This window comes from Theobroma umbraticum, unplaced genomic scaffold, assembly GCF_002168275.2.
Source record: "Theobroma umbraticum cultivar Fairchild unplaced genomic scaffold, ASM216827v3 scaffold_44.0, whole genome shotgun sequence".
In the NCBI taxonomy this organism is placed as follows: Eukaryota; Viridiplantae; Streptophyta; class Magnoliopsida; order Malvales; family Malvaceae; genus Theobroma; species Theobroma umbraticum.
The window spans coordinates 2,171,110-2,185,408 of record NW_018397255.1 but is presented as its reverse complement, the minus strand read 5'-3'; the positions used below and the strand labels follow the sequence as shown (position 1 = coordinate 2,185,408).

Sequence of the window (14,299 nt, the reverse complement as noted above, 5' to 3'; positions counted from 1 at the left end):
ATCTTTTTTCCTTAACAAATAAGACCAAGAAGAAAAAGGAAATGATGTTAAAACTTTATTAGATAGAATCCACGTTGACGTCAGTGACGTGGCAGGTTTTTACCCAGGGATAACATTGACGAAACACATTAAAATTACCTGACACCTGGCACCTATGTAACCCCCCAATTCCCCTTTTTTTTTTTAACCTCTTATCGCCGCCTTTTTAGCTTTCGAGGAATGTCCGATTTCCCCTTCCCAAATGCAAAAGACCCCCAAATTACACACGGAAAATTTAATAAACAGAACCAGAGTTTTACACTTTCCATCACTTTCTCTCTCTCCAAAACTTTCCCGAGAAAATTAACCAAGCACATGGACTCTTCGCCTGTCAACTGGGAAGCACTCGACGCTCTCATCATCGATTTCGCCAAATCAGAAAACTTGATCGAGGACTCTTCGCCACCGTCTTCGCCTTCCCTCACCTCTCCTTCCTCTCCTTCTCTATCTTCCTCTTCTTATCGTTCGAGGTTAATCATTCGCGAGATCAGGCGTTTGTTAGAGGCTGGTGACATTGACGCCGCTATCGATCTCCTCCGAGCTCATGCTCCTTTTATCCTCGACGATCATCGCTTCCTTTTTCGGTTACAAAAACAGGTTAATCTTCTAGTCCTCCCTATTTTTCATTAATAGAAATGTGCTTACGTGGAATTAGTTATTTTGTTTTTGGAGTTTGAATTTGCATCGGTGATTGAACTTTTCTTTTTCATTTTATGTTTTTTTCTTTTGAAGAAATTTATTGAGTTATTGAGGAATGGAACAAAGGAGGATCGTGGCTTTGCAATTGATTACTTGAGGACCTCTCTTGCTCCTTGTGCTCTCAATGCCTATCCGGTAAGTTTAACATCTGCTTTTTAATGGCTTTTCTATAAAATTTCATCTTTTTTGTTAAATTTTTATTCACTTTTAGACTTTGGCATTAATATGGTATTAATAACTACTACTTAGACGCCTGCAATGCTAATTTTTGAATTGCGAACCTTGAACTATTATTATTGATTTATTTGTTGGCATTTTTTCTATTTGAATTTATGTTATGGAACTAGTTCAAAATGGAGTTGATAATAAAAAATGTGGATAAATGGAGCAGATTATGGTTTTGTTTTAGTTGAATTTGGAGAAATCATGAAGAAAGAGGAATAATAAGTTACTCCGTGTATGGTATGATCTTTAAAGATTCATTTAATAAGTGGCATCTTGTTGTCAACTCAAATACTTGTGTCAACGATAAATGCTTAAACTGCCTGAAAAGTTTTTGTGCTATTCTTTAGAAGTGGGTTGTTATTTGATTCGAGGAAATAATGGATAAAGAGGAATTGTGAGATATGTGCTGTTATGACTTATGATGTTGAAAATTCATTTTAAATTGGCATTTAATAATCTGCAAAGAGAATCCTTTTTAATAGTAATTGTCCTAAATTGTCTTCCAGTCATCTTATATGCTTGTGTTCTATTAATTCCTTTCTTGAGATTTGGAGGCATGACTTGTCCAAACCTTTAGACAATGGATATTGTAGAATTACTTCCAAGATATGTTTCCACTTCAAGGGATAATGAGATCCAAATTTGTGCGTTGTGTTGCAAGTATACTGTCATTGGAGTTGGTAACCTTGGTTTTTTGGTTGTTTTGGCAGTCTACTCTAACTGCTGCTTATAGGTTTATTTTGGAATTGGTTTAATGCCTGTGATTTGTACGTGGAAAACAATTAATTGTGTTCAAACAATTCTGTTCACTTGGGGGTTCTGATAGATTTTTGCATCTGTCATTAAGGAAGCGTATGAGGAATTCAAGCATGTTCTTCTTGCCTTTATATATGACAAAGATGATCAAACTTCCCCAGTGGCAAATGAGGTGAGTTGGGATTTGTTCTTATAAGCAACTCTTTCTGTGATTGCTGAGAAGAATCTTGTGTTTAAGGAATCTTGTGATATATGTGCGCAGTGGGATGAGAAGAGGAGGTATGAGATTGCTGGATTATTGTCTTCTGTTTTAAGAGCTCATTTACATGCATATAATCCAATCTTTTCAATGACGATGAGGTATTTGATAAGGTATTACTGCAACTCTCTATAGATGTTATTTCCTGGAATACTTTCTGTGAGATAGTGGGCTCATTTATATTGATTCTGATAAGTTTGCAATGGTTTCCCTACATTTTCAGCATACATAAAGGTTTTTGCTTTCGACAAGGAATTTCATCACCCATTTCAGATCTTACTGAGAGATTGCTTCTTGAGGAACGTGACCCCCCTGCAATACCTCAGGAGAGTTTTTATGAGGCACCTCCTTTTGATGAGGTGTGTATTTTTCCGAGCTAGGGTGTTTTTAGATTTTTTTGGGGATAAAATGACTCATATATCGATATGAGTTGATGCATGAATTTGCAATGCTCTATGTTTATTTGTTATGTTACATGGATGCCTCTTATATGTTGCATATTTAAGTGTTGGTTTTGAAAATCAGGTGGATATACAAGCTCTTGCACATGCTGTAGAGCTTACAAGACAAGGGGCTGTTGATAGCTTGAGATTTGCAAAGGGTGATCTGTTTCAGGCATTTCAGGTTTGTTGAAACATTTATCAATCCCGCCCCCCTCTCCCTGATTCCTTAGTTTATTGAAGTTGGGGTTTTGCATGGTCTCTATACTTCAATCAGTGGTGATTCCTGTTTTCCCCATAAATCTGAGATGAGTATCAAAAGAGTACTAGGATTTTTCATTTGATAAATCAATACTTAAAGTAGGTTTTAACTTCAAATCTGAAGGCCCATGGCAATATGTGCCTTCCTTTTAGTAATTGTCCGACCAATATCTGCACAGTTACGCTGGATCATGAGGATGTCCATTTAATATTTCACATTCTGAAGATACTCTTTCTCACAAGGATCCATCCACTTAATCTTTCTGTGGTCTGGGCCTAGAGTCCCCTTCATTTGTTGGTTTTTTAGTTATTGATTGTTAATTTTGACTATGTATGCAGAATGAAATATGTCGAATGAGATTGGATGCTGCCATGCTTGATGAACTTGTTCATGAGTACTGTATTTATAGGGGAATTGTGGAATCTGGTAATTTCATCCTATGTTGTGAAACTCTATCATTAATGTGTGCTCACTATATTCTTCTTTACCATCTGCGAATGCTGATTAACTTGTCCTTTTTCAGGAATGCAGACACTTTCTGAACCTTTCAAAGTGAACCAACAAGAGTCTAGGAATTGTTCATCACAAGACTGTTCTCTTGATGTGGATTATAGCAGTGCTAAGCGTTCAAATAGTGAATCTTCTGCTACTACAGATACGAGTACCATGCAAGGAACTGATGCTGAATTAAGATATGCTTCTGAGCCAGCCAACAACCTTGAAGATTGTAGCACCAGCGGGTCAAATCAGTCTGAAAATTCAAGGCTCCTGAGGAACAGAAGCCATGTTGCTGGTGAAAGAAGTAAACGCAAGCGATGGAGGGGAAGACATGATGAACTAGATATTTCTGATATCCATTCTAACCGATGCGGGAAGCAAGAGGTGAGCACTGCAATGCAAGTTGACAGCACACATTTACCAAAGACACAACAGGTATATTTGGGAATTCTTACTTATGGTACTATTTTAATGATAAATAGATAAATAATAATGTAGCTTTGTTCTGCAGGGAGTGGAGAAAATCAATGGGGAAGAAAAATATGAAATTGTTCTGGGGATGAGGGAACTAGCTAGCAGAGGAATGGCTGCTGAGGTTGTGGAGGAAATTAATGCATTGGATCCAAACTTCTTTGTGCAAAATCCTGTTTTGCTATTCCAACTCAAGCAGGTCAGTTGATTTACACTGGCAGTGGCTTTATTAAGTAAAACATTAAGGGTGAATTTCTGTTCAAATTGCCAATGAGCATACAAAGAATGTTATTTTACTGTTCTGTTTGTTTTAGGTTGAATTTCTAAAACTGGTTGGCTTGGATGATCATTCTGGTGCTCTAAGGGTTGCGAGCTCCCATTTAGGTCCCTTAGCGGCCAGTGACCCCAATTTGCTTAAGCCCTTGAAGGAGACTTTGTTGTCACTGCTTCGGCCAAATGAAGATGCACTTGTGACAGGCTTGCCTTTACATGCTCTTGCAACTTCACTTCAGGTACACTGATGTTTGAAATTTAGTAGATACATATATACATATATATACTTGTCACTGCCCTGTGTTGTTTTTAATTACTTTGTTATCTCTGGATCAGTGGTTAATCACATATACATATATATATATATGTACACGTATTCTTCATAAATCATTAATATATGGTTTTTTTATCTTGGTTAGGTTGCTTTTGGCAAGAGGCTTGGTATTGAGGAGCCTCAACTTATGAGGATAATGAGAGCAACTCTTCACACACATACTGAATGGTTCAAACTTCAAATGTGTAAAGATCGTTTTGAAAGTCTCTTGAGAATTGATTCTTTGAAGGAAAATAATGCTCCTGTGCTAACTTCTTTGGCCACATCAAAGTCAAACACCGATAGTTGCACCCTTGGGTCTTCACAAGTTACTATCTCATCAACTACCCGTATATCAGATGATGGTAGTAGTCCTAATCAAGCCTCATCAAGAGATGTTATTTGTGATGAGAATGCAATACTTAAAGTAATGGTAAGTTAACTATGTTCCTCTTATGCATGACCAATCAAATACTATTTCACAAAAAAAAAAAAAAAAAAACCTTTGATCATCTCCTCTCCTACTACTGATACCAAGGAAGTAACTTGGATTCTTGCCAGAGATGGTGAATAGTCTGTTACTCTGTTTTCATGTTGCTGTTCTCTTGACCAGTACTCTCTTAAAACTTGAGTTTAACAATGGCTCATAATTGGTCTCATCTTTTAAATATTTAACCTATGCCATTCTCTTGCTGTCAAAGCTTGTGGCAAAATTAGCTCCTCTATTTTTAGGATGTACAGTAATTACAAAAGTTACTTTTACTGGTATGCAAACAAGGATTCTGGCTGCTTAACCTATCTCAATACTATGTTTTTGGTTGATGCAGGAATTTCTTGCTTTGCCAAGGGCTGATGCTATCCATCTCCTTGCACAATACAACGGAAATGCTGAGACAGTAATCCAGCAAATATTTGCATAGATTTACATGTAGAACAGTAGTGAAATCTTATTTTATTTGTTTATTAATTATTTGAATAATATTATTTTATTCAAATTTGTTGTAGATATATAAACGAATTTTCAAAAAGGATCAAGTTGTTATGGAGATTTTATACACTAGCTAGAGCACAAGTTACCATTGTTTTCGTGAAAAATGGCTCAGCCTTATTGAATTGAACTATTGGATTGGAGAGGTAATAAATCGAATTTCCTATTAAAGTGGTCCTCAATAGTGGGCGTGCCCATATGTTTTCATCCAATTTCTATTTGCATGTCCATGGGATTTAGAAAAATCCAAATATATTTTTAATTCTTTTTTAATCTTTTATAAAAAAAGGATAAAAATGAAAAATATAAATATAACTCAATCAGATGGAGCTTCTTTGTTTTATATCATGATCTTCTGACGATGATGCTTGATTGCATGCAACATTTTTAGCTACGCGGAATAAGATTAATCAGGAATAATTTTGTTGACAATAATTAACAGAAAGGCGAATACAGTAATAGCTCTTATTGGATCTTGCAAATTGACAAACTATTGAAATAGTAAGTAAAAAATAAAATGTCTCAACGGTCAGAAACAAATTGATTTACAAAGTAAAATATCAAACGCTAAGTAGAAGTGTTGGCCTGCGGGGATTTTGACTCTCTCACTTTCCTTTCATCCGAGAGTAGCTTCGCAAACCTAGAAAGTATTTGATGATTTAGTCTGAAGTCATTTTTGACTCCGTAAGATCTACCAGGAGAGACAAAAAAACAGGAAAGATATTGGGCAGTAGCTAGGATGATTCATACCTTCGCAGAGCTTCCTCATTGGTGCCTCCATTCTCAACTGGGTCATATAGACCGGTGTCCAGATTAACGCGAGTAACAGTTTTCTTGAGCAAGTCCTCACCTACTTTTACAAGGTTGTCCATATTCTTCTTCGTAGCTACATCAACGGAGGCCAACTCACCACGTAGCGTGTCATCCTGGTTTTCCATTTATAAGAACAAAATTAAAAAAAAAAAAACATTGGATATTCTTATTCTAGGACAGTGAGATTTGGGATAAAGTTATTTACCATGTATTGCTAATTGTACTTTGATTATATTTGGATAAAAGAATACAAAAGTGGAAGCTTACATCGATCCGGAGATACTTGTCCTCTGAGTGGAGGGCTTGGAAAACCACAGAGTTATGGTAGTCAACCATATCCTTGCTTGCTTCGCTATAACAATCTATTATTGGAGTGTTATTGTTTTCAAATAACCAACTTATTACACCCCATTTGGAGGCTTCTTTAGCGTTGTATTTCTTTTCAAGTCTGTTCGAGCCTCCCCCTAATGAGATCACAAGGAAGCGTTTATAGTCCAAGGGATCCATACCGGAAAAATTAGGATTCTCGTTCATTATCTGTTTGGTCACTTCTCGGATGGCAACCAATGTCTGAGATCAAAGGCCAATAGGTTGTCAGTCCATTGATCGGACTGTCGAAACTCCGTTTGATTTATGTTTCTGCTATTTACTTTGGAATCTAAAATATTTTACTTACGGGATTGTTAGCTGCAATGCCTCCGTCGATAAGGTTGAATTCTTCTTCGTTGTTCTTGAAATAATAAGGAGGGAAATAAGTTGGTGCTGCAGACGTGCCTATGCATACGTCTGCTAAGGGAGCGTCCATGTCTGGATTGATAGGAATCTGCATGGCCAAATTCTCAACTTTGTTATTGCTGAGCTTATAGTGTTGACCACGCAAAAAATTTAATATCTAATTAACTAAACCCTTCTTCAACCCACAGAAAAAGGTTATACTGCTCAAATTGGAAAAGATCGGAACAATTATTCACTCCTGAATTTGAAAAAACACAGAAGGGTCTAAACAGGTATAAATATTAAAGAATCAATTAGCAAGTGATCAAAACGAAAAGGAAAGCTTAACTTCCCTTTGCAAATTACAGCGCAAACAACTAGAAATTGAGAAGGTCTGCAGGCATGGGAAATTAACAACCTGGTAAGTGGAAAAGATTGTAGGCTGGAGTTTCTTGATGTCAAAAGTAGGGATAGCAACACTGGTCAAGGTTTGATGCAGTTTTGTCGTCCCCAGGATGCCTCTTATCAGCTTGTGAAGATACTTCCCGTCGTACCTTGGTCCTGTTAGAACTTTTAATAGCTTTACAACCGAACCCAGCACCCCACTGTGTCATCGAAGAGCCAGGAATATGAATAAAAGAACAGCTTAAATTGCTTACCGGAATTGAAAACAAGAGAAAGAAAAATTAGTGTACGTTTAATTTCAAAGTTACTAAAATGCACCGAGGTATTTATATGTTCTTCCTTTGGTTACCTTATCTGTGGAAAAATTTTAGGGCTGTTTTCAAGGTAAAAAGGCACTATATCTTTGGCAGCATATAGAGGACGGCCTTTTTCATTTGGGGCAGCTACCATGGTTGTTATGAGACCACCAGTACTAGTTCCTGCAATCATGTCGAAATAATCTACAAGCCTAGCATCCGCACCATCGATATTCTGTTTTTCATCACAATGAAAGCCTCAGAGTCAGAACCAAATTAACAAACAAAATGACTGACGGTAGTGCATAATTTTGGCTATGAATTCTGGTTGGATATGTGTATATATGGTGACATGTTAATTTGTTACCTGAAGTTCGGATTCGAGTTTAGCAAGAACAACTCCAGGAATGATTCCTCTTACACCCCCTCCATCAATACTGAGTATAGTGATAAGATTTCCATACGTTGGTGGTTGGATTTTTAAAGAGGATAATCTTCTCTCCATGGTTTTGTTTCTTCGGCAACTTGGAAATCAAATCAGGACCTGAAAAATGTTAAAAGGAAACAGATTTGCGAGAAAGGATAACTTATATTTTGTATTCAGGCAACTTAAAGAAGAGCAGATGATTGAAATTATCAGCAAACACAAATGTATTTATAGAGAGATTGCATATTTTGTCGACCGCTTAGCTGGTGAATGGAATTTGATTTGAATATCCAAAAATTTGGCGAGTTGGTGAACTTCGAAACCTTTAAGCGTTGGCGTGCAATCTCGGCCCGCAACCTGGCTTGCCAGTGCTTAAAAAATGACACAAAGCTGACCTGGACCAATTGAGTTCGGGTTGAGGTTCACATTTCTTAATCTAGTTTTTTAAGTAAAAGAAGAAGACTTCCATTAATGAATCATAGAAAATGACCGTCTCATAAGTAAGATGAAAAAGAAATCCTGGTCAAAACCAAAATTACTATGCTTAGGGTGTACTACTAAGCTAACCTAAGAGATACCTGAAGTTGGCCTTTTAAACCAAAATCACCATGCTCTCGTATATATGAAAATTGTATTTTTATTTTGTATAGCATTAATATATACCATGATTGAGTCACATTCCACCATTCCTAGCTAGCTACTTGGCCAAATTAGAAAGATTCAGTTTCAAACTTGGAATGTAACCTTCATATTCGTACATAATTTGGCCATTCAGAAAATAATGTTTTTCTTAATATGAAGTTCTAGTCATGTGATATAGATAGTCAATTGATAAAGATTATTCTTCACTCTCCTCATAATTTTAATTTGGAAATTAGAATTCTACTCCAAATGCTTAGTTTAACCCTAAGACAAAACGTTACTGAATCAAGTATTGTACTTTCAAATTTATTTTAATTTGAATGGAGAAAAAGTGCAAGGGAAAAGGAAATCCAAGCTTGTCGTCCATGATCTCTTGTCACCTAGCTAGGAGCCCTGTTCTAGAACCCGTAGTGTAATCAATTGATATGTTACCATCATGTTGTTATCTTCATACAAAAAATATCACTGGTTCAGTACTAATTATATGGAAAATGATGTACATTTTAATACTAGTTGAGATATAGATAATCTTGATAACTTGTACTTACTTTAATGTACTTTTACTTTCATGTACAGTAATAAACATTGTGTAAAGGATTAATTCAACACTTATTTTTTTTTATTTAAAAATCTATTATATATTCTTCAATGTACTATGATATGATATTTAAACATTCAAACCTTTTCAGTACTCTCTCCAGTTTATCAAATGGTCGCCTTGCTCCTCAATCTACATATTAGCTAGATCCAGCTTGTTGGTCAAAAAGAAAAACTAGAAATAAAGATGGAAAACCTTTGCCTAATGATCTGGTCGAATCAAGATCAACTCGAAGCCATGATTCTTGGAGAATGCTCATTTGAAGTTCTTGGTGGAATGTACTTTTCTCCATTTGCAGTGGGAATATGGACTGATGCAACTCTTAGAGGTCAAATATCCAACAGATTTATTATTGAGGTTTGTAGTTTATGAGAAGGGATGATAGTACATGCTCTAGTCATGTTAGGATTAAACAAAGCAAGGGTAAGATTAAAGAGTAAAAACACATGGAGAGTTTATTGTCAATGCCATATCTAGACTCTTTCATCATGCTCACTAATATTTAGAGCCGTCAAGCTTTGAATCTATTCAAACAAAAGGAGTGTCTTCCTTATGTTAAACTTGTTGCTTAATCCTATAATAATTAAATACAAGAGTGATGAAATCTTCGTTTCCCTCCCGCACGCCATTTTCTTTCTTAATTAATTGACTTCAATTCCGTCCCCATGCTTACTTCCTTCACTCATCTACCATTCCACCTGGAGAATTTTCAATACTTATCAAAAGGGTTGTCACCAAATAAATATATACTAATAATCATTAGGTTATTATAATGAAATAAATGCTTGTCTAATTTGTTCAATCATTTTCCTCACGTAAAATCTTCCACTGTAATAATTATTTAAGCTAATTAACCATGCGCTGCTTTGACTTCTTTGTGTTTAGAAATTACTTTTCTCCATGGGAAATTTAGCTGGGGACGTTTATTATTTGCATAAAGAAATTATGTGAACGTATGTAGATTACTTCTTGCATGTGCATAATTAATGGCAGCACTGCCTATGATTTACCGGTAACAACTACCTATAATCCATCAATATATCAAGAGTAATTAAGCTAGTTCTTTTAGCAAGTAACTCCATAAACTTCTTTAATTACATGCCAAAACGAAAAGAAAGAAAAAAGAAAGGTATAGCATGAATTAATATTCCTCTAATTTGGATTATGACAAGATGGGCTACACTACATGGATGCAAGTCACATGTCGGCAAGCAAAGGAATTAAGGATAATGTGGGTGGTACGATTAATTAATTACATGATTATCATAGTCATGCTTTGCACAATTTGAGTAGTTAATTTAATGCAAAATTTTTTGTGATTAGATTATGACTAAACCTTCAATTCTCTCAAAAATAATATAGGGTTTGTTGAATTGGTTTAGTTCCCTGTTTATATTCTAATTAATAAATTCTAAACTAAGATTATAGATAAACTAGGATATACATGAGAACTTGAACCGCATTATTAAATGATTAAAATAAAATATAATAAGGAGAGAGAGATTGGAATGTTTTCGTAATGAAAAATTAGAAAATAGGTTTCTTGTTTCTTACTCTTGACTCTTCAAAATAAAAATATAATTGACTTTTGAAGATGGAAGTTTTGAATTTATAAGATTTGATCAATCAAGTTCAATATCTTTAGAAACTAAAATTTCTCTATTATCCCTTAAAGAATATGAACGCTTCATGCCTTGACCCATTTTTTATTTTATTTTATTCTTCTTTGTTTTATAATTAATCGCAGCTGAGTCGGATTAGAAGTCTTATTTTTCTAGTGTAAGATCCATGGCAATGAAGAAGAAAATCCAATGTTATGGGCTCTCTACCAAGGCCCATTGTACTTTAAAATGGACCAAAGAAAACTGCTGTTTAGTGCTTATTTTTTGTAGGCCTAGATTACCTCTTAGGAAAGCCCATTAACTCCATGGGCGGCTTCAAGGTCCATTACTACGCTGCCCTAGGTTTCCTTTCGGTCTCATCAAGTGCCTTTAATCAAGTGCCTTTCTTTTTTTTTATGTTTTTGGAATAATACATTAAAAAATTTAAAATTATTTACAATTTTACAAATAAATTCTTATTTATTATATTTAAACAAAATTTATAATTAAAAATTAGTTAACTATAATTAATTAAAATAATATTTATCATTTAATATCATGTGATATTGATATAATATATTAATTTATTACAATAAATAACAATAATATGATATTACAAAATAATCATGTGATAATCTCATTTTTTTTATAATTCATTTTTTCTTGTCTTTAATATCTTTTGTTAAAATTTTTTCCTTCTTTGGTTCTATTCTCCCTCCTTCATTCTACCTATAAAACATCTGAACACTTTTCTTTTTCTCTCCATTTGTCTTTGTACCAAATACTTTTCTAACATATTTCTTATAATTCACATTTCAAGCTATTTATACCCAAAATTTTGCTTTTTTTCTCTTTATAAAAAGGGATAGCTTACACCTTAATAAAGTTTTCTAAATTTATGGAACAATAAAAAACAGTAGTATATATCTGATCATATTAAAAAAGAGAGATTAGAATCACTTAAATGTCACGTCTGCAAGTCCAGCTCATCTCTTCTTTCACCATAGAACTGCATTTCACCGACACAATCAAAACCTACAAATATTTTTTTTTTATTTCTCTTTTTACTCTGACAAGTGTTAAAATGTGTCATGCTTGATAGACGGTTTCAAACGCAAGCCATGTCCCATGTGGGACAATAATTTTGGACGGAATCTCCAACAGCAGTTCTTAATGATTGTTAAACTCCCAATAAACACTCCTTAATTATGTTTTGTTTTTTGTTAAGAATGTTATTAATTTCCCACAACCTCCTTCGTCCCTCCCCGAAACCCCACCCCAACCAAAAAACAAAGACGTCCATGATAGATTATGTTTCCTATTTTATTTCTGGTCATCAATGACTTCCCACAATATATAAAAATCAAATGTTTAAACTTGCCTAGATGCCACAAATACACACCGGCGTGGGGTTCACGTCGGCGGACATGAGATATCTAAATCTTTAATGATTTTCCTTTTTTGGGCTTTTGTGATTATTTTGGATCCTTTCTTTGAAACTTCAAATTCAAGGAAAAGGGTTGGAAAAAACATATGAATCGGATAGGCTGTCAAAAAAAAAAAACAAAAAATAAGACCACTGCGTTTGCTTAGACGAGGCGCTGGCTGGAGGCCAAAGGACCATACTTTTCGAGTGTTGGTCAAGTTATAATAATTGTTTTCATTCCGAGAAATGCTTTTGTCGGTGCTAGCTGCCACTATATGCTCCATGAGCTGCGAGGGAGAAAAAGACACTGCTCAGCTTACAACTATACAATTGCTTTTTGTAAGGAGAAAAGTTAATACGAGTTGTTAATTTAGGGTTTAAATTTCTAATCCTACATTAGGGGGTTGACCCCCTAAACCAAGTAGATAAATTCTCTGAAAAAATGTACCTTTTTTTTCCTTAAGAAAATATATGCGTACATGTGAGCTTTTTATGTAAAAATTTTTATTTGTCTGACAATTTTTTATGAAAAAGAGTTAAATCAAATTAAACATCTCAGCATGATTAACACATAAAATACAAAAAAATAAATCTTATTTTATATAATTTTATATTTTTTCATGTCATATTCATAATTACCAAGCCTAAGATCTTATTAAATTAGATTAGTCTCATACACTAAAGGAAAATTTCTCTTACAAGTACAGAGAAATTAAGAAAAGTCTTCCATCCACTACAAGTCAAAATAAATCGTTTTCTCATTATATTTCACTAATGGGAGAGATTAATGTTACATCAACTAGAGACACATGTAGCAAGAAAACCTTAACTTCCTTGAAAAGGGTCTAAACTTTCAATGTCCGTGATAGAAACGCAACTTTATAGAAATCTGTATGAAACCTTAACCCTTTCACAGATGCTGACTTTGTTCTCTTCTCTTCCCCACTTCTTCTTCTTTGCTAATTGAAAAAAAAAAAAAAGGTGTTGGCAAAGAATTATTCATCTAAGTCATGAACATGCACCCTTTCCATTCATCAATCATCAAAATTCCTTTATGGAAAAAGGTTGAAGGACAACTCACTGTCATTAATGATGGCCATGCTGCCATGCGTGACACCATGGATGCCAATAGCATAATTTGTATATATAGATAGATAACTTTATTAACCTCCCTTAATCTTTGCCATTGGTTTTGATGAATTCGGGTGGGTTTGTTATAATGTCACTATGTAAGTAAGAATTTGCTTTAAACATTATGTTTTACTAAAAAGGAAAAAATAGACTAGATTAGGTTTCATGGAATTGATGCCCGGTGAGTATTAAAGTCAAGGAATTAATTAATTAATTAATTAACAATTGAGGTAGACGGTCTCTTTGGAGGGATGGAATGGGACCAATTTAAGCAAGCCATGCTCAGTTTTAGGTGTTGGGTAGAGTACTGCGCGTCTGGCTTGTCCTCATCAATAATTTAATACCATGAGTTTGAGTCCATGATGCACGCCGCTGCAAAAGGATTTCCATCACTCTTTCATATTCTTTCAAAATTTGAGGCTGTGGCTATATTCTTAAATGTGTTTGAATCATAGCCACTACACGAGTTAGTCCAATGGTGGAATAGAAGAGATTTTTTTTTTATTTTTTAGATAAATCAAAATAAGGTAAATTTTGAATGTATTAAATCAATAAAAAAAATTACATTCTTATAATCATACGAAATAGAGATTAAGCTTAGACAAAACTTAAGTCTTAATTGTTTGACCAAGATCAAAATGTGCTCATAATTCAGCAAGAAGCATTCGAAGCGATAGCTAATCTCTTACTAATCCTCCGACACTATAACAGCTGCCTGCTCTTTCTGCACATGTTTTAATAAATTAAATCATATCATGTTCATGATGTAACATGTAAGATTATTGTTTTTAAATACAGTAATAAATGTAAATCTTGCAGAAGATAATAAATGTCTTTTCAAAGACACGTATATTAGTTATTCAAATTTTTAGTTTAATCTTTCGTCCACTATCTGGGCGGGAAGAAGTGACGATATCTGCATGGGGGCTCCTATATAACCAAGTCAAAGCAATTATTTCTTTAAGTAAAATGATTACTGAAGGCATTTATTTTCCATAAATGTTAATCCCATTATTTTACCCA

At 34.5% G+C, this 14,299-nt stretch overlaps 2 protein-coding genes across 2 annotated transcripts; one reads left to right on the top strand and one right to left on the bottom strand.

The window, feature by feature from the left end:
- The first annotated feature begins 230 nt into the window (after window positions 1-230).
- LOC110409247 (Ran-binding protein in the microtubule-organising centre protein) lies at window positions 231-5,330 on the top strand. Its single transcript, XM_021418535.2, has 12 exons — window positions 231-636; window positions 772-873; window positions 1,811-1,891; window positions 1,982-2,091; window positions 2,202-2,337; window positions 2,504-2,602; window positions 3,019-3,106; window positions 3,204-3,613; window positions 3,690-3,848; window positions 3,964-4,161; window positions 4,342-4,668; window positions 5,063-5,330. Exons 1-12 carry the CDS (start codon window positions 355-357, stop codon window positions 5,153-5,155), a joined length of 2,085 nt encoding a protein of 694 aa, XP_021274210.1. The 5' UTR covers window positions 231-354; the 3' UTR covers window positions 5,156-5,330.
- Window positions 5,331-5,664: 334 nt separating this feature from the next.
- On the bottom strand, window positions 5,665-8,162 carry LOC110409248 (patatin-like protein 1). The gene is made up of 7 exons (XM_021418536.2): window positions 7,819-8,162; window positions 7,505-7,686; window positions 7,169-7,355; window positions 6,713-6,859; window positions 6,304-6,606; window positions 5,974-6,149; window positions 5,665-5,863 (listed from the first exon to the last, which is right to left on the bottom strand). The coding sequence occupies exons 1-7, from the start codon at window positions 7,954-7,956 to the stop codon at window positions 5,791-5,793; spliced, it is 1,206 nt and encodes a 401-aa protein (XP_021274211.1). The 5' UTR covers window positions 7,957-8,162; the 3' UTR covers window positions 5,665-5,790.
- Window positions 8,163-14,299: the final 6,137 nt, after the last annotated feature.